The 23,574-nt window shown below is 38.2% G+C and overlaps 2 protein-coding genes and 1 long non-coding RNA gene across 5 annotated transcripts in view; 2 read left to right on the top strand and 1 right to left on the bottom strand.

Moving 5' to 3' along the window:
• Positions 1 to 4,335, top strand: part of pth1r (parathyroid hormone 1 receptor) — a 48,152-nt gene extending 43,817 nt beyond the window's left edge. For both annotated transcript variants that reach the window (XM_051402130.1, XM_051402121.1), the window contains exon 13: positions 12 to 4,335. In XM_051402130.1, coding sequence (XP_051258090.1) covers positions 12 to 374 — 363 coding nt within the window. In that variant the 3' untranslated portion in view covers positions 375 to 4,335. The remainder of the gene's footprint in view (positions 1 to 11) is intronic.
• A 43-nt stretch (positions 4,336 to 4,378) lies between these two features.
• tmie (transmembrane inner ear) lies at positions 4,379 to 16,540 on the bottom strand. Of its 2 annotated transcripts, none has more exons than XM_051402141.1 (4): positions 16,133 to 16,540; positions 12,541 to 12,658; positions 11,460 to 11,609; positions 4,379 to 4,803 (listed from the first exon to the last, which is right to left on the bottom strand). In XM_051402141.1, exons 1-4 carry the CDS (start codon positions 16,241 to 16,243, stop codon positions 4,514 to 4,516), a joined length of 669 nt encoding a protein of 222 aa, XP_051258101.1. In that variant the 5' UTR covers positions 16,244 to 16,540; the 3' UTR covers positions 4,379 to 4,513. The 2 variants fall into 2 exon arrangements, with proteins under 2 accessions (XP_051258101.1, XP_051258109.1); XM_051402149.1 differs by lacking the exon at positions 4,379 to 4,803 and adding an exon at positions 8,679 to 9,537 and having other exon boundaries at positions 16,133 to 16,525.
• LOC127364534 (uncharacterized) lies at positions 4,824 to 23,374 on the top strand. The gene is made up of 3 exons (XR_007885038.1): positions 4,824 to 7,656; positions 22,372 to 22,497; positions 23,270 to 23,374. It is a non-coding gene; the product is annotated as an uncharacterized LOC127364534 (long non-coding RNA).
• The last annotated feature ends 200 nt before the right edge of the window (positions 23,375 to 23,574 follow it).

Genomic DNA, 23,574 nt, shown 5'->3' with positions numbered 1-23,574 from the left:
TCTCTTCTAAGGTGCAAGCTGAGATCAAAAAGTCCTGGAGCAGGAGGACTCTGGCCCTGGACTTCAAAAGAAAAGCTCGGAGTGGCAGTAACACTTACAGCTATGGACCTATGGTGTCGCACACCAGTGTTACCAACGTCACTGCCAGAGGGCCACTGGCCCTCCACCTCACCACAAGGCTGGGGCCAGTACCTGTGAACGGGCACCGGAACCTCCCCGGGTATGTGAAGAACGGCTCTGTCTCTGAGAACTCTATACCTTCATCGGGACAGGAGCTTCACATTCCCGACGAGGAGCATTCTGCCCACACACGGCCCTGTGAGGACGAGAAACCCTCACCTGTGGTGGAGGAGGAGAGGGAGACAGTCATGTGACCTCCAGGACTGCTGTGTATAGGGATGAAGAACGGTGGGAGGGGGGGGGAAACAAATCATGAAACAGTCTCAGGGTGGTCTGAAGGGGATAGCTGCATGCGTCAACACTGCCAGTTTTTTCTCCTGTGAATTGAGCCAGAACATTGCCGACTGATGAGGCTCAAGGCAAAAAGGGTGTATCACTTACGTGAGCTGGGACGCCTTTATCTGAGGTATGATGACTCTGATTGTTGTGGCAAATACTCTCAACTCTTTCACCAACCACCTGCCACAGTGAATGTGTAAAAGGATGAAAACAGACTGTCGTTTCTTATTTCTTTTCCACTGCCATAACTGTTGTTATCTTGTTTTCTGATTGCTTTTTTTTTAGCAAATGTCTTTCAGCTTTCTTGCATAAATCAAACTGGGGTTAGTTACAGTAGTTGCCAGGAACAGCCTTAATCACCGATGTAAAGCCAGGTGGATTTTGAGTTTTCAGATTGAGTCAGTGTGAGTAGACAAAGCGTAGGCCTCAGCTTAAAAAAAGTATTAATGCTACTATTTTGAGGCATCTGTTCATGCTTTCCAGCATGATATCTCATTTGTTACATCCACTTCAGTGTAAAAGGGAAGGTACTCAGGTAATTGAAGTCCTCTGTTATTGCACACCATTTTTATACTTTTAAAGTGGGGTTTTAGCATGGTCAGCATTTCTTTGAGGGTATGGTATGTTATATAAGGCTGTGTTAAATCATTTCTTTTCAAAATGTTGTATAGTTTCTGCTGTTTACAAAACCCCAGTATTCATCTCTCTAATTAGAACAGACATCGAAGAGTTCAAATGAATGTTTCATATTCAAATTTTCTCCAAAAATACCCTGACACACACACACACACACACACACACACACACACAAAACATGATGCCAAAGTAAGAATATTTCTTTGAAGACTGTCTCTCCCTTTGGGTTCAGCATCAGCTGAGGTAAAGAAGAACTTTATGGAAATCTGACAAAAACAGTATCATATGTTCTCACACATTTTTCAGAGCAAGAGACTAACGGCCATATATTCCAGTGGAATGCTAATTAAATGAGGAATCCAAGAAAATATCAAATTCCGCTGGAATTCCAAGAGCGACATTTGTGGTGGATATGAAGGAAACCCCAGAAATGAATGACACAGTAATTTTTACAGACGGTCCAGTGTTATGCTGCTTTTTGATGTATATATACAAGTCACAATGTTTACAAAAATCAGAAATACATTCTAATTGTGAGCTAATAGTGGTCATGTGTATGAATATGTTATAAAGCTATGTTTTAATGTATATATTTTTCATGTGTTTGTTTACAGAATGTTTGCAATATTTGATTATGTATATAGTCCAAAACAAAACTGGTGAATATATTTACAGGTGACAGAGGGCATTCAAAATAGCATTTAACGAAGCATTCCACAATATATTTTAAACTCTGTAACTTGTAATTTACCACACTTAACCTGCATGGTTTGCAGGTTAGGTCACATCATATTATACCAAAGAGAAAAGACATGATATGCTGCCAGAGAAAAAAAATATTTTGCAGCATTTCTTTGTATTTTCATCCACCATCTTGTTTACAGTGACCAAAAAGTCTTAAAGTTGCAATAAAATCACCCTCCAAAAGCAGCATTTGCTACTGGTAGTTAGTGTAGAAAAACATCAAGATAAAAGTGTTGAAATAGAGCGCCCACACAGATTGATGTTTCTTTATAAATACTCAGTTCATGTAAACAGCAGTGAAGCAAATGAGAAAACCATTCACAACACTCAGTAGCTAAGTAACAATGAACTGAGAACATTAATATTAAACACAGTTTTGTTGCTCTTAATCCTCCACTTGGATTTTTGACTTCACTTGGTCCCCAGAGCTAAATTAGTCCCTATTTGGTTTGGACTAATACTGTATGTGTGCTGGAGTTGTGATTAATATCAGATTTAGCGAAATGGAATTTTACCTCACATTAATTTCAGCTAATATGTGATCAAAGCTAATATTTGCTCTTGTAAGCATGTGTTATCCTTTTTTTTTTTTTTTAAGTCATATAGCAGTGACCAGCATTCGACAGCAAGCCCTCTTGTCCCTCTTGTTGTTGTGTTCTTTTGGTGACTTCACACTGACGTAATTATTATCCTAATTCCCTGATTCTCCGTTTTGCTCCACCTGATGCTAGATCCATTGAGGTGTGTGCTTTGACTCAGTTTTGAAAGGTTAAAGCCTGGTCTGTTCCAGTTTGTACTGCCTCGTTCATCCAGTAGTTTTATACTACATCTGAAAGAGTACATAACACTAAAGTTAATTCATGCTTTTGCCTCAAATTACTTTAGAATGAAATAAAACTTTAACTACATAAAACTTTACAAACCACCTGATACAAAAGTCTGGTACAGTGATAATATTCTATATTTTTTCAAAATTGACCAAAACCAATAAACAGTGAATTGACTTACAGTATACTGCCTGATACAGCTTAAATTAAAAACCCAATAAGAAGATGCACCCTTACACAGGGTGACATTATTCTTCATTGCGAGGTTTCCACCATTGTGAACGTGGGTTCACTGTTTATTTTGAGTCGATGCTGCAAATACTGTCCTCGGTGCATAAATAATCACTAGCACAACAAATCCGCAACTGAAAATAGTTCCCAACAAATGCGCTGTTTACTCATGTTTGAGTAACATTTGCTAAAAGCTGTACCCTACTGTTTTTGGAAATGATGTAGCCTTAAAAAAAAAAGAAAACTCAAACTAAATATCTGTGACTTGTTTTTAAATATTTGGAAATGGGTAACTATGGGTTTTTGGACAAGAGACAAAGACATAATAGGAAACTACTGAGAGATGGACTAACATGTTTATTGTCTTTTCGTGTAATTTCTTGGCAATAAGACAAATATAGAATAATCTTGATCTTGATAATCTTAATCCAATCTTGCAATAATTTTAGAAATATCCACAGCAATCATTTGAGCCAAAATTCCAAATCAGACGCCTGTGTATTTTGAGCATTTAATGGTGGAATTCTGCGAAGTGCTTTTTAGCCATGAAGAAGGTGTATTTTTCCATGGGGATCAGTCATTATTGGGACTCAAGGTTGAGTGGTTTGACTGCTACATTAATTACAGGTGGCTGCCAGCAGGCCACAGGGATCGAAAAAGAAAAAAGACTGAGTTTGAGAGAAGCCCTTGTCGCTTGATAATACTGTCTTGTTGTCACTAAATAACTTTTCATATTTTACTGGCTTCTTTTAGCTGGTATTTGTTGTATTTTTCACCATTCTCTGGAAACTGTATTCTGAGTTCTTAGCTCATAAAGAGTACAGGTGTACAATATTTTTTTTAAAAATGCAGTTAACTGAGGTGGTTGCTCTTCATATTCAATCTGGCTTTCCACTAATTGCCACTGGGCGGGTAAACATTATGTTACTGTTGTGTAATCCAGACAGTTTTTCATTAAAAAGACGAGCTGGTATCAGAGCATGAAAATCTTTTACAAAAAAAAACAAAAAGAAAAAAAAAAAACACTTGGGAAATTATATTTGAGCACTTTAATATGCTATAATACAGTATTTTGTTCTGATTGTATCATGTAAAATGATTGTGTTTTGGAATCAAGTGTACAGTAAGGCCAATATTAATAGAGCTAATGTTGTATTTCATTGTTTTCAAATACCTCTCATGGAAGTATAAAATGTGTTTCATTGTCTTTTATTTATCTCGTGCCGAAGTGTACTCAGTGGATTCAACATTGGTCTCCATGCTTTAGATACAGTATGTGGGCAGTGTTTGCCAACACGTCTCAGCTTCTCATTACTGATAGGCATGTTGTAGATATCAGTGTAAACTTGGAATTAAATAGGATGATGTTTTCTGGTCTCTAATGTTCATCAGTGAATTGTGAATAAGACAATAAATGTATAATTTTTCTGTACTCTGATATTGTTGCAACTTTCATGATTCTGAAAGAGACAAATGATGCGTTTTCTTATAAGATTTGTTTATTTTAAATATAATATGATACAAATTCAGTTTTAGAAAAAAGTGCATAAAATGCTTGCAGTGAAAAATATGAAATTATCTTTTGCAGTGTTTGTCCATAGAATAGAAGTCAGGGTTCACTTTTGAGCTTTCTTAGCTCCCCCTTTAGCCCCTCCTTTGCCTCCCTTTTCTCCTTTTTCCCCTCTGTCTCCCTTCTCTCCAGATTTCTTCCCTTTCCCTTCACCACCTTCTTTCTTGGATGCTTCCTTTTCACCCTTCTTCTTTGTTGGTGCATCCTTTTCATCTCCTTTCCCTTCTTTGGCACCCTTGCCCTCTTTCTTGCCCTCCTTGGTCTTCTTTTCTCCTTTATCGCCATCCACTTTCCCAGAGACTGTTGTCACCTCCTTAGGTTCTTCTGCTTTTGCAGCTGCAGGAAAACAAGAAAAAAGGTTAACAGCTTCATGGCAGCATCAGGTATCATCAGGGTCCAGCCTGTAACACTAATTGGAAGGCAGATTTAAATCCAACAGAATGCTAAGTAGGTTGCATATAATGAAGGCACATCTGTTCTTATCTGTTCTAATAAGCATGGTCTATTTATTCTTATAATGACATTGTTTGAAGTGCTTTCTGGGTGAGAAATGAATAACAAAAGTTTACAGTCAGCTTTGTGTGCGCTGACAGAGACAATGTTTTTCTTATTATTATTCAGGAGGTGACATCCTGAGGATGTACAGAGCTCACAGGGGTACTGAGGGTGAATCTCTCCTTAAAGTTGTCAGATTGAGGTTGGGTAAAGGTAAGCAGCAAATACAATGAAATGAATAATTACAATACAATATCTCTTCTGGACTTCAAATATATGTTTACTAGTCTTCTTGCTGAGAGTTCCACTCTTACAGTAAAAATGGTACTACCGCTAGTGGCCAGTTAGCTATCAGCTAAATAAATCTAGCTATCAGCACCTCTTAAGCTCACTTATGTTTTGTTCATGTTCTTTTGTTTGCGGTTTCAGGGGGATTATGGCGGACAATAGTGATGACAAACCCACTGTAAAACCAGTTTTTACGCTTTTTTGTTCTCAAGCCACAGCATGTTAATTAGTGAGCTTCTCAGACTTCACACCTTACACTACACTAGACTACACTCACTACTTTAAGGTGGATTTTGTTACACTTGGACAGAGCCAAGCCAACTCAGCTGTTTACTCCATTTCCAGTCTTCGTGCTTAACTTGCTGCTGGCTGTAGCTATGTTTAACAGACAGATATGAGGGTGCTTTTGATCGTATCATCTAACTCTCAGATAGAAAGCAGTATTTCCCAAAATATCAAAACTATAGTTTCATAGAGAATTTCACTGCATGACTGAGACTACATTTTTTTCTGTTGCAAATATCCCCAAACCTGTCTGATAATACCTAAAATTATACATGAAAAGATTATCTTAGAACAGGTTGCCTGCATGTGGAGATTTTGAACGAGAAAAGCTGTTAAACTTTAGATGTAAAGTAGACCCTGCAGCCATTACATTTTATACATCTAGGTGTGCCTCATTTCAGTTTTAAATAGATTAAAACTGAAATGAATCGATTTGATTTCTTTGTTTTTTTTTTCATGAAAACTAAAGGAATTCTTTGAGAAAAAGATCAAATGCTACCAGTAGTTTGCAGAAAAAGAAAACCTCTAAGGGTATTTTAAATTCATTTCTTGGAACAGAATTTCCTTTCATGCACTGGATTTGAAAGACAGCTTTTAAACATGAAAGATGCACCGCCAAAATAAAGCTGACACTAAGCAAACAGGGTCACACAGACCCCCCAAAAAACAGCCTCAGGGGAGGATTCACAAACTACACCTATAGATCAGCAACAAATATTGGTCTGATTATACACTTCAGTAACTATTGTTTAAAGGCTGTGAAAATTGCTCAAAGGAAAGACGCCAATCGGGGCCAAACAGAGTTTTATTTTGGTATGTTTTCTCAGTAGCAAAGCAAACATTTTCCTGGTGCTCTACAAATGCTGCAGAGACACTGGATACACAAATGAAGGCCAAGAAACCAAATGACAAACACATACCAAATGTCAAACACACACCAAATGTCAAAAGCTGCCGGAGGGGGTCAGAGTAAACCTGAAATGATTTTAGTCCCGTGTTTTACTGTGTTTGGTGAATCCAGCAGACTTAAAATAATCAACCAACCATCAGAAGTTTGTGAATAGATTTCTTTGTGTTTTGACTGAATTCTGAGACCGTCTTCCGCTCCTATCCCTGTGCATTTCTCCCTCATTCATAAGCTCTTTTCGGTTGCCTCTTTTTCTTCCTATTTCTTTATATAATGGACTGATTTTGACAAAACTTGGAGTGACGATGCACCAGTGCAAGGCTTTAAAGCCTGGGTTGGTGATGGCTAAATGAAGAGCTGTAATTAAATGTCAGAATTTGAAACCCAGATGTGTCTCAGACTCAGACATTGTTCCAATCTTGGAAAAACCTTTTTTGCCCATGTTTCCTGTTGTTTACATGCTGTGTATGGTAGTGGAATAATTAAAGGTTAACATTGCCTTCTACAAAAGGCCTTGACCCTAACACATCCACTAAATGTCAAAAGTTAAGTGCAGTTGGTAGAATTTTTTAGAAAACTTGCAGGCACAGTGTATTTTGGCATTGTGACATTTTTAAAAGAAGGTTAGTCTGACTCGGGCAATATAATTGTCAAAATTGTAAAGAAAATCTCTGAAGTGATGTATCTGTTAGCAACAGGCTGTTTTACTGATATCACACATAATGCCTCCTGAGGAACAGAGCAGAACTTGTAACCAGACCAAATTCCTTTTCGCAAGTTCGTCACTCATCAGTCGGTGTGCTGTGAACCTCAATGGCTTTTTCCTCACTGCCTTTTCGGAGCTATAGGGGACAGATGTGTGAGAAATGTGTCTGAGCTGTTACAACAACAGCTGCAACTGTTTGATGACGCTGAGAACTTCTTCATTCAAGGATGGAAAATAGGAGGGATCAACTCTGTCTTTTCAGTTGTATTTGATTCAATGTTTGTGTGAGGGAGATGGAGAGATCATAGATGGAGACTAAGCCTTTTTTCCCTCCTTGTCTTTCTCTCAGCGTATTTGCGACCGATATTGGCTGTGAAACTGGATTCTGGAAAGGCTCACTGCTTTCCTTTTCACAGACGCTTTTAAGAACTTGTTAAGTATGTGTAAATGGAGGTGCAGAGAAATTCTTCAAACATCTAATGGTGCAAAAACGTGTATCTCAAGATAGGTAAGTTTCCATTATAAGCTCCATTTCATTATCACAATATCTAACTTGTTCCTTATGTTTTTACTTTTACATAACAAATACTTTTTTTAATCTCTGGATTTTTCTGCAAACACATAAACAGATTTGCTAAAATTCTGTTGTGTGAAAAATATATTCATACACACATCCAAAAGATAAGAGTGGCCATCTCTTGATCCCCGTTTTTAAAATGTAATTAACTGCTAACTTATATTCCGTGTTGTTTTCATTGAGTGCTCTGCAAGAACATTTCATAAGTGTACTGTTGCTTTGCATAATCAAGACTTCATTTAAAAAAAAATCTTACAAACGTTTTGATTAAGATTTCAATTTATATTCTCTGTATCTGGTCATTTGGTTTGTCGAATATAATTGCATATTTCATCTCAGTGTACCCTAAGCATGACATGATCACTGGAGAAAAGCATCAATTTGCATATTTGCATGTACATTCATGTTGCCATCCTGCTTAGTTAATCCAGAAGCAAACATTATAATTCAATTCAATTCAATTTTATTTGTATAGCGCCAATTCATAACAGAAGTTATCTCAGGATTATAGTATGGTTTGTTTTGAGAGCAGCTAACCTCACTCTTTATAATGGCTGCAGTCCCCTTCAGCCCCTCTCCCAGCCATACAGTTGATTAGTTACATAGTCATGGAAGAGCATTTACTCCAGTGCACATTAGATCAAGTCTCTGTGATGACACTAGAGATTATGGATGCTTTCGCCACAGTAGGTTTACCATGTGATGTTATTTGACACAATTATCATGCAAGAAAAACTTATTGACAGCTCAATGCTTTTTCTCCCATAATTAATTACACAATAACCAATGAATGCATCTGTGCACATGACTGCATAATATAACATCAAGAGGAACAGGACAAGACAGATGTCAGTGCCTATTTGTCACATTTCTTAACCTGAAAAAGCCACGGCTAAACAGCTAAAATGGCTTAGATACAGGCAACACGTCAAAATCCCAAGAGAAAGAAGGAGTGAGTAAAAACAAGAACTTTTAATTACAGATGAGACGTTGACACCAGTGATCATATTTAATTTACACTAGCAGGAGAAAGTGTGAATAATTTGCTTTATTGGGAAAGCAAACAGACAGGTATGGAAAGAGACGAACACAGAGGACAAACAGGCATGCTGCATGCATTACTATTTTCACTGCTTACAGTAACAGCAATTTTATTTCTCATAATTTAAGTTATCAAAGTCATATATGCTCTTGACATTTTCATGCAAATACGCATGAAGCAAAATATGTGCATCTATATTAGAAACATCTAGGCCTTAAGAAAGGACAGAGCCTCACAAAAATACAAAAATATAAACTACAAAAGTCCAGCTGCCCTAAAGAAATCATATTCACAAAAGCAGAACCATCTGTATTTTGTAGCCACAGTAAAAGTTTTGTTTCTAGTGCACACAGTTGCAGCTCACTGCATCCCTACAACTCTACTACCAAGCAAGCTTTGCAAAATTAAAATTTTACTAAAATTGTATTTTCTGGGTATACAAATTTAAAAAAGGATGTGGTGGTAAGCATTTGAATGAAGTCTCTTGAATTCCATTAGTAGCAATAGCATCTAAGACTGGCTGCAGGATATATGCGTGTTAGATGCATGAAGAGGACTTTTAGAGTGACTACAGATGTATACACTATGTAATTTATAGTCACAGGAAAGGATAGGAAAGCTCTGAAAGGAGAAAAGTCATCCAGTCTCTGACAAAGTGAGGGAGCTGGGGTGCTCCTCACTGACCCGAACTACTGAGAGCTGGCTGTTGTTAGCACTTTGACTTTGGACCTGCTCAGAGACTGTCTGCACTGCAGAAGCATCTGGAGTAGCTGGAAGAAAATCAGGTAGGAAGAGAAGAAAAGAAAAGAGAATAGAAGACATGAGGAAGTTTAGTATAACAGTGCAGAAAAAAAGAGCAGAAGAATTGAAACAACCGCAGCACACTGTGTGAGATAAAAGAAGAAGAAAGTAAACAGTTAAGGAATTAAAGCTGTCCTAGAAAAGATGTTATGTAATAATACAGCTGTCCTCTTAGCCTTAATGATAAAGTGGGACTACAAGATTTTGGAATCAAAAGTTATTTCTCCAGCTTTTCAGATCTCTGGGGTATCTATTTACAGTGCATCTGGAAATTATTTACAGCGCTTCACATTTTCCACATTCTGTTATGTTACAGCCTTATTCCAAAATTGATTACATTAATTTTTTCCCCCTCAAAATTCTACACGTGAAAAAAGTTTGTTAACAAATGTATTAAAAATAAATGGACAAAAAAACACATGAACATAAGTATTCACAGCCTTTGCTCAATACTTTGTTGAAGTACCTTTGGCAGCAATTACAGCCTCAAGTCTTGAGTATGATGCTACAAGCTTGGCACACCTATTTTTGGGCAGTTTCTCCCATTCTTCTTTGCAGGACCTCTCAAGCTCCATCAGGTTGGATGGGGAGCGTCGGTGCACAGCCATTTTCAGATATCTCCAGAGATGTTCAATCAGGTTCAAGTCTGGGCTCTGGCTGGGCCACTCAAGGACATTCACACAGTTGTCCCAAAGCCACTCCTTTGTTATCTTGGCTGTGTGCTTAGGGTTGTTGTCCTTTTGGAAGATGAAGCTTCGCCCCAGTCTGAGGTCCAGAGCTCCTGGAGCAGGTTTTCATTAACGATGTTTCTTTACATTGCTGCATTCATCTTTCCCTCGATCCTGACTAGTCTCCTAGTACCTGCTGTTGAAAGACTTCCCCACAGCATGATGCTGACACCGCCATGCTTCACTGTAGGGATGGTATTGGCCAGGTGATGAGCGGTGCCTGGTTTCCTCCAGACATGACGCTTGGCATTCAGGCCAAAGAGTTCAATCTTTGTTTCATCAGACCAGAGAATTTTGTTTCTCGACTAAGGCCCTTCTCCACCGATCGCTCAGTTTGGAAGGGCAGACAGCTCTAGGAAGAGTCCTGGTGGTTCCAAACTTCTTCCATTTATGGATGATGGAGGCCACTGTGCTCATTGGGACCTTCAAAGCTGCAGAATTTTTTTCTGTTCACTTCCCCAGATCTGTGCCTCAATACACTCCTGTCTCAGAGGTCTACAGACAATTCCTTGGACTTCATGGCTTGGTTTGTGCTCTGACATGCACTGTCAACTGTGGGACCTTATATAGACAGGTGTGTGCCTTTCCAAATCATGTCCAATCCACTGAATTTACCTAAGGTTGACCAATCATGTTGTAGAAACATCTTAAGGATGATCAGCGGAAACAGGATGCACCTGAGCTCAATTTTGAGTGTCATGGCAAAGGCTGTGAATACTTATGTACATGTGATTTTTTTTCGCTTTTTATTTCTAATTAATTTGCAAACATTTCCAAAAAAAAAAATTTCACATTGTCACTATGGGGTATTGTGTGTACATTTTTGAGGGGGAAATGTATTTAATCCATTTTGGAAAAAGGCTGTAACATAACAAAATGTGGGAAAAATGAAGCACTGTGAATACTTTCCGGATGCACTGTATGCCACAGGACTTCAATTTAACATTTATTTCTCTTTATCTCATTTGGAGGCACTAGCATTTGAAGTTGCCCCGTGCAACTTCAAATAGAGCATTAAAAGAAACGGTGGCACAATCAACAAGCAGAATCATTCCAGGAAAGAGCCACAGTTGACATTTGACATCAGAGCTTGTGTATCTCAGCCAGTTATTACCAATTTAATATAGTCATATTAATAATGGAAAGATATATTGGGTACTTACATCCTGGGATCTCGGTCAGCTCATTCAGAGGTGGCACTGTCTCTAAAGTGTTGGCATATTTCTTGGCGGCCTCTCTTTGCGCGTGCCTCGCCTCAATTTCCTTTTTGGTTCTCGGAATTCGACATTTGAATATACAACACAGAGTGATAACTGAAGGAGAAAAAACAGGGACACAGTGAGTTTATTTTAATAGCACATGCTAATAAATGCAACATTTTTTACACCATGGATGGATTTAAGTGTTTCAAAATGTCACTAACTCAGGTTACAAAATATATATATATTTAACTTTTAGTGGTATCTACCCCACAGATACTTTCTGAGATTTCTGTCTGTTTGCTGTGTTAAGGAAACATAATACTGCTGCATCAGAAAAAATGTTATGTTATAATATGAAATTTTGTAACGTGTCATAACAATATATTTTTACATTATTATGACATACAAACCTATATACTATTTATCTTGATAAAACATGAAACGTTTCACATTATATTGTTGTTGTAGACTCTCAGTCTTATTAAAATGCCTTTCTTGTATTGGGTTTGAACCAGAAAACACAGAGATGTATTTGTCAAACCCGGGAAAATGAAACCAAAACTATGAGCCTGCTATATATCGTGAGAGGCAAGTGACCTGTCCAACAAATACTAGGCCAAAGACCTTTTTGTCAATTTCATAACAAATCAAAAAGTGTCTCAGGTAAACCATATGCATTCAGAATTACACTATACACAGTTTGTTGGTTAAAATTTTGAAATTTAGAATCTGCATTTTGACCCAATATTTACCATTTAACATTAAAGTCATTGGAATGAAGGGAAGAGAGTTTCTCTTTCCTCATTCTGCAGTTGCAGCTATTTTGGATGACTCACGTCCGGAAACATAGACGTGATCCCTGTCTTTATTGACATAATATCATTGTCATTACCACTAATCACACTGCACTTGATAATCACCCTGTGGACGCATAATTACATGCACAGACATTTTTGGCCTGCAGTTATTTCTCAAGATAGATGTCTATTTGGGGAATGGTTTGTGAAGGTGTCAACAAAGTGATTTCATGATATATACTGACCGATTGCTAAAACAAACACTGAGAAGATGCCGATGACCTGCCATAACCGCAGCCCCCAGAAAACAACAGTCTCTGAGTTGACGGGGTCTGGCTTCTTTGGGGGATTTGTGGGTAAAAGCTGTGGAAAAAAGAGGCAGGATTGATTCTTGTAGTATCTGCACACCACAAATAAACCTTTACAAACAGGTTTTACAACAGGGAGCAAACCTTAAGGATTAAACAAGATAGTAACTCAAGCTTCAGATCATCAAAGAATTATACTCAGTTTTCTGTACTTTGATCTTCAGGCAATGTACTATCTCAGTAAATTAGTGTAAGATTTTTCAGTCACCTTATTATCTTTCTGTCTTCAAGTGAAAATGAAGTAATGATGAGCCTGAATCTAATATACAGTTTGAAGTCTTCTTAAGGGCACAGATTTCTAGTTATCACATGGCCAAAATGCTAAATTGTAATTTTACTCTCCTTTCATTGCAATCTATACCCAAGCATATGACCACCTCACCTTTCATAAAGGTTTAATCCATGATGTAACACATGTAATGTATTATTTATTTAGATTAATGACATTTAAAGGTCCAGTGTGTGTCTGAAGGATTGGGTGGCATCTAGTGGTGCAGTTGAATATCGCAAATCCCTCGCTTCACCCTCCACTTCCAACGCTGAAGGAGAAACTAAGGTGAAAAACACAAATTCCCCCATCTAAAGCCAGTGATTGGTTTCTCCCTTCTGGGCAACTGTAGAAACATGGTGGATCAACACTCCATGGAAAAGTCTGTAGATAAAAACAGCTCATTCTAAGGTAACTAAAACACAACGATTCCTATATTCAAGTGATTATACACTCGTGAAAACATACCTATGAATATTAGATTCTGTTTCTGCCAATAGATGCCACACACTGGACCTTTAACTTTAACTGACCTACAGGTTCTGAGATACTTTGAGAAAACCATAGAGCTGACTGGAAGGAAAAGTGATTTTTTTTTTTTTTTATGGCATTGACAGAATGTTGAAAAACCAAGGGCCCTGGTGAAAAGCTCTTTAACATTTCTTAAGCCCCTGTCAAAAAAACAAACACCCACATAACCTGTGGGTTTCTATATCTCTGTCTCCACCTGAATCTCCCCTTACTTGACACCAACAAGACTTGCAGAGGACTACAAATGTGACTGGAGTAGGCTGTCTTTCATGCAATTCCAGTTTCTGAACATTCACAATGGTATTAGATTGTTTTAATTTTGTGTTGCACCAAGTACAGTCAATAGAGTGAAACAAATACTTTTCGCATTTCAAAACATCTCTCCCCAGAGCTGGGGATTGGGGAACAATATATACAAAAACTGTGCATGTCTTCATGTTAGATCAATGGCTTGGATCACTATTATGTCAGCAGAGCATCAGTTTCCTGATAAAATCATTGTGCGGATTTCTCCCTGTCTCCTGAATATCGATCACTTGACTGGATGATACAAGGTTGTCTTGGAAACTCAACGCTTTAGTCAATTCACCAACGCGTGAGGGATTAGAAAATGGATACTTATTACATTTGCTTTCTTTTCTGATAGCACTATTATGTGGTAAAATACAAACATGTTCTAAGAATAAGCTGCGACAGTGATATAGTAAATTTGAGGCTCTGCAGAAGAGGAAACAATGAAATGGAATAGGTTCGCTTGGTAGAAATGAACTAAAATACTTCAGAAACATAGGATCACAATTAAGGATAGAAAACATTGCTTGTACCCTAAAGTGTTGCAGGAAAACATTTCTTTGAAGTCACGTAAAATTAAATAAATTATGAAATGTTACAATAAGCTTTGAATTTGTACATATATTCCAACATCTTTTTGTGTTTTCTCCTTTGTGCCATGTAAGACTTTCAGCACTAGAGCAAACAAACCTGTTGTTTTTGCTGTTTGTCAGACCTCATAGGCTTCAGCGAGCCAACATGCCAAAATGTGACAGTACAAGCTGTCTTCAGGGTCTCTATACTGTTTGTCTGATGAGGACGACACAAGAGGGGCTGCAAAGAAAATTATCTGTATGAGTTTTCATTCGCATTTGTGCACCCCCAACAGAAGGATTAGCCTTGATGGGATATTTAGCGCTGCTCTTAAATAATAACAAATTTTGCCTCAAGAGTGATTATGTAATGCTAAGTCCTTTTCCTCTGGAGGAGCATTTCATGTGGCAGGATTAGTGGCTATAAGCCTCAAGTTTTCTTTTAGTGGAACAAACATAAATTCAGAATCAAACTGACCTCAGGTTACCTCGTCATTATATACCCAAATTTATTACATGTTTTTGTTTCTTGGATGGTTGGTTGGTTAGTTTGTTCATTACACATTCAGTGGCATATTTAGATATTTTTCCTCAAGTGTTTGGTATACTTTTTCTAAGAAGATCCTTTAGGGACTAATCAAAGAAGATTAGTATAACTGAACGGAGGATTAACATCTAAAAATAGATAAATGTGGATACAGGTTTAGTTATTCTTACTCACAAAAGGTTATCCTGAAAAAAGGATATATACAAGTGTGTGCCAGGCCTACAGCGTTTAGATTATATTTCCTGAAGTTTTTAAATTTGTATTTTTTATTGTTACTGTATTGTGTTTTACCTGAAGAACAAGTAAATTAACCTTCATTGTCTGACACCTGCAGAGGTCGGGACAATTGATCCAGACCGCCATATAAACAGTACAAACATTATATTTAAACATTAAGCATCTTCTGCCACCAACTCAAGCTTCACTTTTTCCACTGAAAGCTCTGAATGCCTTGTATGAGCAGCCAGAGGGAGGTTGTTTCTAGAAGTTTCTTGTGCTTTCCCTGACTTGCATGCTAAGCTCAAGTGTTTGTTTGCTGCAGAGCAAAGTTCAGTGGATGTCACATGTAAAAACTGGGTTATATTTAAATAAATGTGACTAAATATAAACACAATATATTATCTGTTGGCTTACAGCAATGTAATCTATTGGATTACTACTCATAATCCATTTTTGCCCTGTTTAAAATCATACAGTATTCAACATGCAATTTATTGTAGTGTCATGGGTAGTTTGGTTCTGTAGTTTGTTGCAAACATGTCTTTAATATACAACCATTACTGATGATTCATTTTAATGTAAGGAATGCTTGTCAGTGATAATATGGTATGTGTTTCTATGCAGCATACTGTATAAAAACAAAATAAATGTCCTATTTTTCAGAAGCAGAATTATTTTATTACTTTGTTTTTTAACATAATGGATTTCCGCAGCTTTTTTGTAGTTAGAGTATTGTAGTAGTCATCTCTACAAGGTATCCCTCTTCTCTTCAGCCCAAGCACAATAACAGCCTGTCGGAACAGGACTCATCATATTCGTCCTTCTGTCTACATCTGTTTAAATACGGGCTTGGATGATCACATATGACCACATAATGTATCAGGTTTCAACATATGTTCTCATGCTCCTCAAGTAAAGCAAGCAACAACTGGTGACCATAACAATAAGTATGCATTAGGCCTACATAAAGCTACCTTTTACACCCTCCGGATATTCCTGAGAGAGACCTGTGGAGGACATAGTGATGTATCAGGCTCTTACCTCAGGATCCGGGATCTGGGAGAACACCGAGGACAAGCACTGAGACAGCAGCACTGCTCCCCAGCCCCGCAGTAGGAGCTGAGGTGGACATACGGGCTGATCCCCAACCATTCTCTCCCTCTCTTTCTCCCTGCAGCCACCCTGCCCCCTCTCTCCCTCTTCCTCTCTCCTTCTTTTTCTCTGTCTGCCTGCCTGCACTGGCGCTGTATACAGGACAGGACCACAATGGTCCTGGGTGATTAATGGTTACTATGGTGCTGACGGCTTCCTCCCATCCACATTTGTCTGCTGCTCTACTCCTCTATCTCTTTCCTCTCTGGGAACCCAAAGACACAGCGGCGGTCACCACTGCAGGCACAAGAACTGCTCCACTACAATGGAGGGAGCCAACCCTGCTGTTAGGGTACATTAATTAATTAATAGACCTGGTGTAGTTTACAGCCAGCTCATCCTGCTGGGGATAGGCAGTTAACAGAGAGTGTGTGGGGGGATGGGTAGTACAGTTAACCATGAAGATGGCCTGTGCAGGAGAGTGATGCAAATGGCTGTGAGCGTTTGTTTTGTTGCAAAAATCCTCACCGCCTTGTCCCTTACAGTGCTGTGGAATCCAGTGTTTTCAACATGCACCCACCTAAGGAAGGAGCAAAATAGTTAGAGTCACGTTGCTGTAGTTGCGGTCATTTGTGTTCAGCTCAGAAGTGAAGTAATTTCAAGGTTTTTTGGTTTGTATGGTATATGGCTGCACTTGATCTAAGATCTCTTTCTATGATGCTTCTAGTGATGGAAAATGTATTCTTTAAGTTCAAAAAGACATACCAAGAAACTCAATTGAATGTTAAAGTTTTCATATGTAAAATTAACAATGCAGCATTCAAATACCCTTAAAGGTCCAGCGTGTAACATTTAGGAGGATCCATTGGCAGAAATTTACTATAATATTCATTCACCTTAAAATAAGTTGTTTATCTTTATCTACAGATGCCACGGGTCGCCTTCTGTGGAGGCCGCCATGTTGAACCGTCATGTTTCTATAGTAGCCCAGAATGGACAAACCTAACACTGGCTGTAAAGTTCCTTTCGGGTTTTCCCAAATTTTATGGCCACCATAGTTTCACCTACACCCTTCACAGCCCGTTCTCATTCCCAGGTCGTCATATACAGATGCCAGCAGTGTTCAGTTAGTTGCAATGTGCAACTTCACTGCTAGATGCCACTAAATACTATACACTGCACACACAGAATTGGGTTATAAATCAAAGTGATGAACACATGGGTTAGATCCCTTTTACATTAAACAGTCATTTGATCCTTTGGGAAATACACTTATTTTTTCTCTGGTGGAGAGTTTCAATGAGAAGACTGATACAACTCTTTCCATTGAACATACAGCTACAACCAGTAGCTGGTTAGCTTAGCTCAGCACAAAGACTGGAAACAGAGACAAACAGCTAGCATAGCTACATCAAAAAATCTGTCTGCTAGCACCTTTAAACCTCACTTATTAAAACACTGTATCTTGTTTATCAGTGCAAAAACAAAGTGTTATAGGGCGGTGTTACAGGGGCTATGTGCAGGCCTGTTTCTTGTCCGGTAGGCCTGTGTAAAACTGAATTGTTGTTGTTACACATACTTTTTGTACAGATTAATCAAATGAGGTATGATAGATTATATAGATTTTGTTACCTTTAGGAAGCCTGGCTAGCTGTTTTCCCCCTGTTCTAGTTTCAATGCAAAGCTAAGCTAACAATCTCTTGACCGTAGCCTTATATTTAATGGACAGATATGAGCATGGTATCAATCCTCTCATCTAACTCTCAGCAGGAGTTTCCATCGGGTCTGAGGCGGCAGCCAAGAGCTTAAAAAATATGTAATATAGTAATATATTATACATCATATAGGCCTATCGGTTCCTTACTGTAGGCCTATTCGTTTCTTTTCTAGTATACAGAACATATTGCCAGCATGTCTCTTCGTTCTCCAATTTCATCTCATCTGTTGCTATTGTGAATTTAATGTCCCATTTTTACACCAACTGCTATTATACTCACTTTACAGATCATATAAAGGTTTCAGTTAAATGAGTGTAAGGAGACTGACTGAAACATCCTGCAGAGAGATGCTTTTCACATGGATTCAAACATCATTTTCATGTCTCACAGCAGGTCTAATAGGTCTTTAAATAAGAAATGCCATTACTCTGAGTGGATTCTTTGCCATTATAGTTTTATTTGCCCAACCCTTTCTTAGTGCTGGTCTTTAATTAAGAGTGACAAATAAACTAAATATTATTTGCCTAATAATTACCATAGAAACTGGGGCACTATGCATTATGTATATCGATTGAGGAGCATACACTTGCAGTGTGTAACATACTTGATTCTGACTTCCCTGATGACGATTAATAAGAGATGTATCCTGGCAGCCTACAGCCCCATCCTAAGGGTTTTTAGTGATAATGAGAACCCTTGTCCTCAGCCTTAGTCAGAAATAGCTCCAAGTGATTGGCTTTGTCAGAGGTGTTGGGTGCAATCACCATACTAGGGCTACATCACCAAGATCAAGCCCAACTGGTGGCATATAAAAGAGCCTGCTGAGTTGTCTGGTATGCTTTCATAAATCTTGAGGTTTTCAGTTTTTGTCATTAAATCGCTCTCTGTCAACCTTGTGGAATTTCAAAGCCAGCTTGAGACAAGTTGTGAGATTCTGTTCCTATCTGGCTCGGTATTTTTGTAATAGTTAACAATGAAATGAAGAGGGATGTCATTTGCTGATATGTTTTGTCCTGACATTTTATTTGTAATCAGAGATGAGATGATGATGTCAGTTTAAAGACAGTGAGCAGCTTCACCCCACACTGATAATTATTATTACATGTCTGTTTTAAACAAGGTCAAATTATTAAAAATGATGTACTAGCTTAGATAACTGGAATAACTCAGATGCAAAGCACCTCGTGAATCCACTCGCTCATTCAAAAGGTTTGGGTGAGTACTTCTTAGAATGGCTAAGAGAGGAAACACATGTAAATCAATAAAACACAGCAAATGATTTTGCATCATTTGGACCGATTTGACAACAAATATGCAGCAAAAAGAACAAGCTGCAGATCTTCACCACAGGAATGGAAAACATAGGACAACATGTTATACACTGTGTATAAAATATAACTACAACTGCCATAATGGATCCCAGACTATAGCCTATATGTAGACCAGGATTCTGCTTGGATACAATTTGGCACACACTAGGCCTATCCCCTTCCATTTACAAACATGAAACAGTTATCTCTTAAAAGTCCCATGTTCCTTTCCTTGCAAGTCTCAACCATTGGTGGTTCGCGTGTGTAGTGTATTGCATCTACAGCGATGTGTATTCGTGTTCCACAAAAGCTTCTCTTTTTGTGGATATAAGAAAGATTGCACCTAAAATAGCATTCAAGAAGTATCTCTGAAACCCTATTTATTTTAATGATGACACTAGATGCGCTCATGCTTCATATATAGAGAGGTGCATGCATAACTTTAATTCTAAACTAACTAAACAGAATGATTTCTCTTGGCATTTTTACTACTATTTTGATGCGTTCATCAAGAATGGGTTAAGATGGACATGTTGCATTTCCAAGCCTCAAAGACTGAAGGTCAGATCACTTGTCTGATTGTAATACAGGGAGTCAAAAGGTCTCCTCCAGTGGGACAAACTGAGTGTGTGACATTTTCGTCCTATGGCTGTCTGCTGAGCTAGATTCTGTGTGATAGAAGAAATATGCCTAGAGCCATTAACGCCTGGTACGAGGGGGTAGAGGACAAGTAAGGTGGCAGAGTCTTCCGTTAGGGCCTGAACATGCGTGGTCTATTACAAATATACAAATATGTCTTTTTTTATACCAAATTACAAACTACCTTTAATGTCTGGAACTAGTTACATAGAGGCAGAATCGCTTGTTCAGGATGCAGCAGCTTACAGAAATAATCAAAGATATGTGCATCTTTAAATTGAGTGGTATTCTGTTTTAATAATGCAACTCATTTAGGTTCAAAACATCTTTAAACATCAGCATCTTGTTTTTTCTTTATTGGCTCCGATAATACTGGATTGCATGTGGTATGTAATCAAATATTATCGGACATGGTGCACCACATTAAGAGCTGCAGTATATGAACCTGTGCAGACACAATTAGGACCCACTAAGTATAAGTAAAATCAGTGGATGTGTTGAGTCAAAACAAAGCATCATACATTCATATTCATATTGCATGCACACAGTATTTCTCTGAGCAATAAGCTGCCTCCTGGGGCGTTGAGGTGGCTCAGCTGGTATGTCATCCCCTTTTGTCTCTCCCAATTATTTCTGTCTCTCTGCTGTGAACTATCAGATAAAGGTATAACTACAAAAATCAGCAGCCTGTGATCAGTGGTGCTCTCATGCACACATCTCCGGAAGGCTGCAGATCCCACAGGGCAGTGATCGTATTTGTGAGCAAAATATCAATGCCATTGTTTTTTTTGTTGTAGTGGTGTTTTTTGTTTTTTTTTTCTTTTACCAATGCCATTGTGTGAGCATGTGTTAAGGGACTTGATAAAGAACCTTTTTCACAAAGGGACTTGCTGAAACACTAAGGATATCTGCACCGATGATGATGGACTCACATAACACAGCCAGTGATTCAAACATCCAGCTCTGGTACATTTGCTTCTCATTCAGGCTATAAATAAATACGGTCTAAATGTACACTCTGTATGTCTGTGTTTTTTGCCAGTGGTAGTTTTTAAGTTATAATAATACATTAGAATGCAGCAATGTCCATAGACGTGTGGTAGATATTGAATTAAAACAAAGCAGAATTTTTCCTTCTTTCTTTTTTTGCCAGGATGTCATCAGATGTGAGGTGGAGTGTTTCCTAAAGAAATTGATTATTTCTGCGTTTGCCAGAACACAGAGGGCAATTCAATTTGGATTGTGTGTGTGTGTGTGTGTGTGTGTGTGTGTGTGTGTGTGTGTGTGTGTGTGTGTGTGTGTGCGTGTGGTTGGGGGGGGGGGTGACAGCTAGTTTACTACAGCGACTGGGAGAGGAAAGCAGCTTTTAGTAGCAGAGCATGTAGGGCACAGACTGTGAGGGGCTACAGTGTGTCAAAAGCAGTTTTCCAAGCAATGCTGTCACCATTTCAAAGTCAGTGTGTTTTAATGTCAGTTTGCTCTCTATGCCTTTGCCCTGCTGTCCTACAAAGTATGTCAGTAGCAAAAGTACAGATGGTATAGTCTACAGTAATGTCACCACCGTGATACAGTATATTCTTGTATTTTTGTTATATATAGCAATGCATTTTTATTCCTGCCTGTCTAATTTAAATAGACAAAACAGTCTCTACAAGAACATGTCATTATTTTATTTATCATATTTAAAAAACACTTTTCTTTACAGTCTATTAGTTTAATCACAACTAGGTCATCATAATGGCAATTAAAATGAACTGTATTGAACAGATACAGCACAGCATTGCTGTGTGCAACAGATTAAGCATACTGTATATGTTTAATTGGCTTCAGACAGCATTATTGGAGGACAATAGCAAGTCACTGTCAGAACAGCACATCAAAAGTGGCTGATATACAGTACATGACTATTAACCACACTGCCATCTTGTGATGCCATCAGTATTTATTAAACTCACTGAAATAAACTAAACTTCTAAATAAGGAGCATACAGTATTGACATAACACCTCACTGCACCAGACTGTGTCTATTGGTAAACTGCAAGAAAAGCCAAATGTTGACAATAAGCAAACATAACTTGAAAAGTTTGGAATAAGAAAGCAAGAGGCAAATATCAAAATCAAGATCAGATAAACTGCAGACAGAACTTGTCTCGTCAACACATCATCATGAATTGTGGGTGCAGAGAACGCCTCCATGCTTACTAGACTATACTAGATTAAGGATATTGTCAACTCAATTTCACTCATCCTATAGGCTTTGATCAGCATTTGACTTGAAAAAAAGTGCTTATCACTGACTGATTCACCACTGCCTTACAAAAGATAACAGCTCATTACTTTATTTCTACTTACTGTAAATGAGCACATTAGGACTCTGCTGTTTATTTTCTTTCCATTACATGTAAATGAGAGGCACTAGGAGATGAATGGACTCATAGAGGCACAAACCGTTTTCTGGCCTGACTTAAGTTCACAGATCCCTCATATACTGATGGCTAACTTTAACCTCTGCGTTCACAGCTCCACTATTTACTTTAGTTTCTGGATGCAGTCAATGGTCTGCAGGAAGCATTGGTCCAGAACGAGGGAATACCTCTGAGGAGAAGGATGGAGAAAGGAGTCATTCAAACCTGGAATGACAAATAGGTGAGGCTGTTTACGTATGCTGTGTTTACATAAGTTTGTGTTTGGTTTGGTGGGTTATTGGGCATTTTGGAATAAATCTACACCTTTCTGCGTAATACAGCTGCATAAAACAATATTAAAATTGTTTGGTGAAGTGTAATTTATTTGAAAGTGATGACACTCTTTAATGACTGAAGTCAACAAGAGTAGACATTTTAATCTATGACAACATTGTTTTTTCACTAAAATAAAACTATGAAATGGGCACTGAACAGCAATAACCTTTTTTTTTTAAATCCAAAAGCTGGTAACATTGGCCTTGTTCCTATCAACTACCACATGTTCAAAATAGAAGCTTTAGATTAAACGTTTGGGGAAATATTCTACATTCTCACAAACACAGATTTAATTTTTATATAAAGTTGTGTTATGGTTGATAAAAAACAAAACAAAACAGAAAACAACCAAATAAAAATGTATTAAGTTAAACATTTTCCCTGGAATCAGATGCAGTTAGGGACCATGACCAGTATTTACTCCATCAACACCCTTTCTGACGCACATTGCTACATTTGAAACATATTTGGCAATCCTGCAGGGCATGTAGTCATAAAGCTTATGGTATCTCATCTGTTCTTCCAATGACACATCCCACTCTTCTACATTAAAGGGTGCCTCACCTTCTATCCAGGAGGTATTTAACACAAGCTGTTTTTTGTTACTCTGAGCATAAAGGCTTTCTTCATCACATCCAAACTCTGATATTTTTGTCTTGTGGCACTTTCTCGCTCAGTCCAATGGGGACCTGCCAATCTCCCACAGGGTCCTGGAAGAAATAGTGCGGTATTTGAAGCAGCACACTAACTCAGCCATGGTTTTAAATTAAGCGTGATGTGGAGGGAGAGGAGAAGGAGGAGGAGGTTTCTGCTGAAATCCTTTTGGCTACATCGGAAGAAAATAACTCGGATGTTAGTATGAATGTTAGTATGAATGTACGGAGAGGCCACTCCCACCAGGCTACACATATCCAGACAACCTTTGGATTAAGAAGCTAAGATCACATACTGTACATGTGTGCGACATGCTCTGGGGAGCGTA

This window comes from Dicentrarchus labrax, unplaced genomic scaffold, assembly GCF_905237075.1.
Source record: "Dicentrarchus labrax unplaced genomic scaffold, dlabrax2021, whole genome shotgun sequence".
Taxonomy (NCBI): domain Eukaryota; kingdom Metazoa; phylum Chordata; class Actinopteri; family Moronidae; genus Dicentrarchus; species Dicentrarchus labrax.
This window is presented reverse-complemented; position numbering and strand designations above follow the sequence as displayed.

What these genes read in the sequence shown, in the direction of transcription:
- tmie (XM_051402141.1), bottom strand. Translation starts at nt 16,243, where the DNA reads ATGGTTGGGGATCAGCCCGTATGTCCACCTCAGCTCCTACTGCGGGGC. An exon ending in CCCAGATCCCGGATCCTGAG is followed by an intron (nt 12,659 to 16,132) that starts GTAAGAGCCTGA and finishes TTTTTTCCACAG; the next exon opens with CTTTTACCCACAAATCCCCC. An exon ending in AGTGTTTGTTTTAGCAATCG is followed by an intron (nt 11,610 to 12,540) that starts GTCAGTATATAT and finishes TTTCTCCTTCAG; the next exon opens with TTATCACTCTGTGTTGTATA.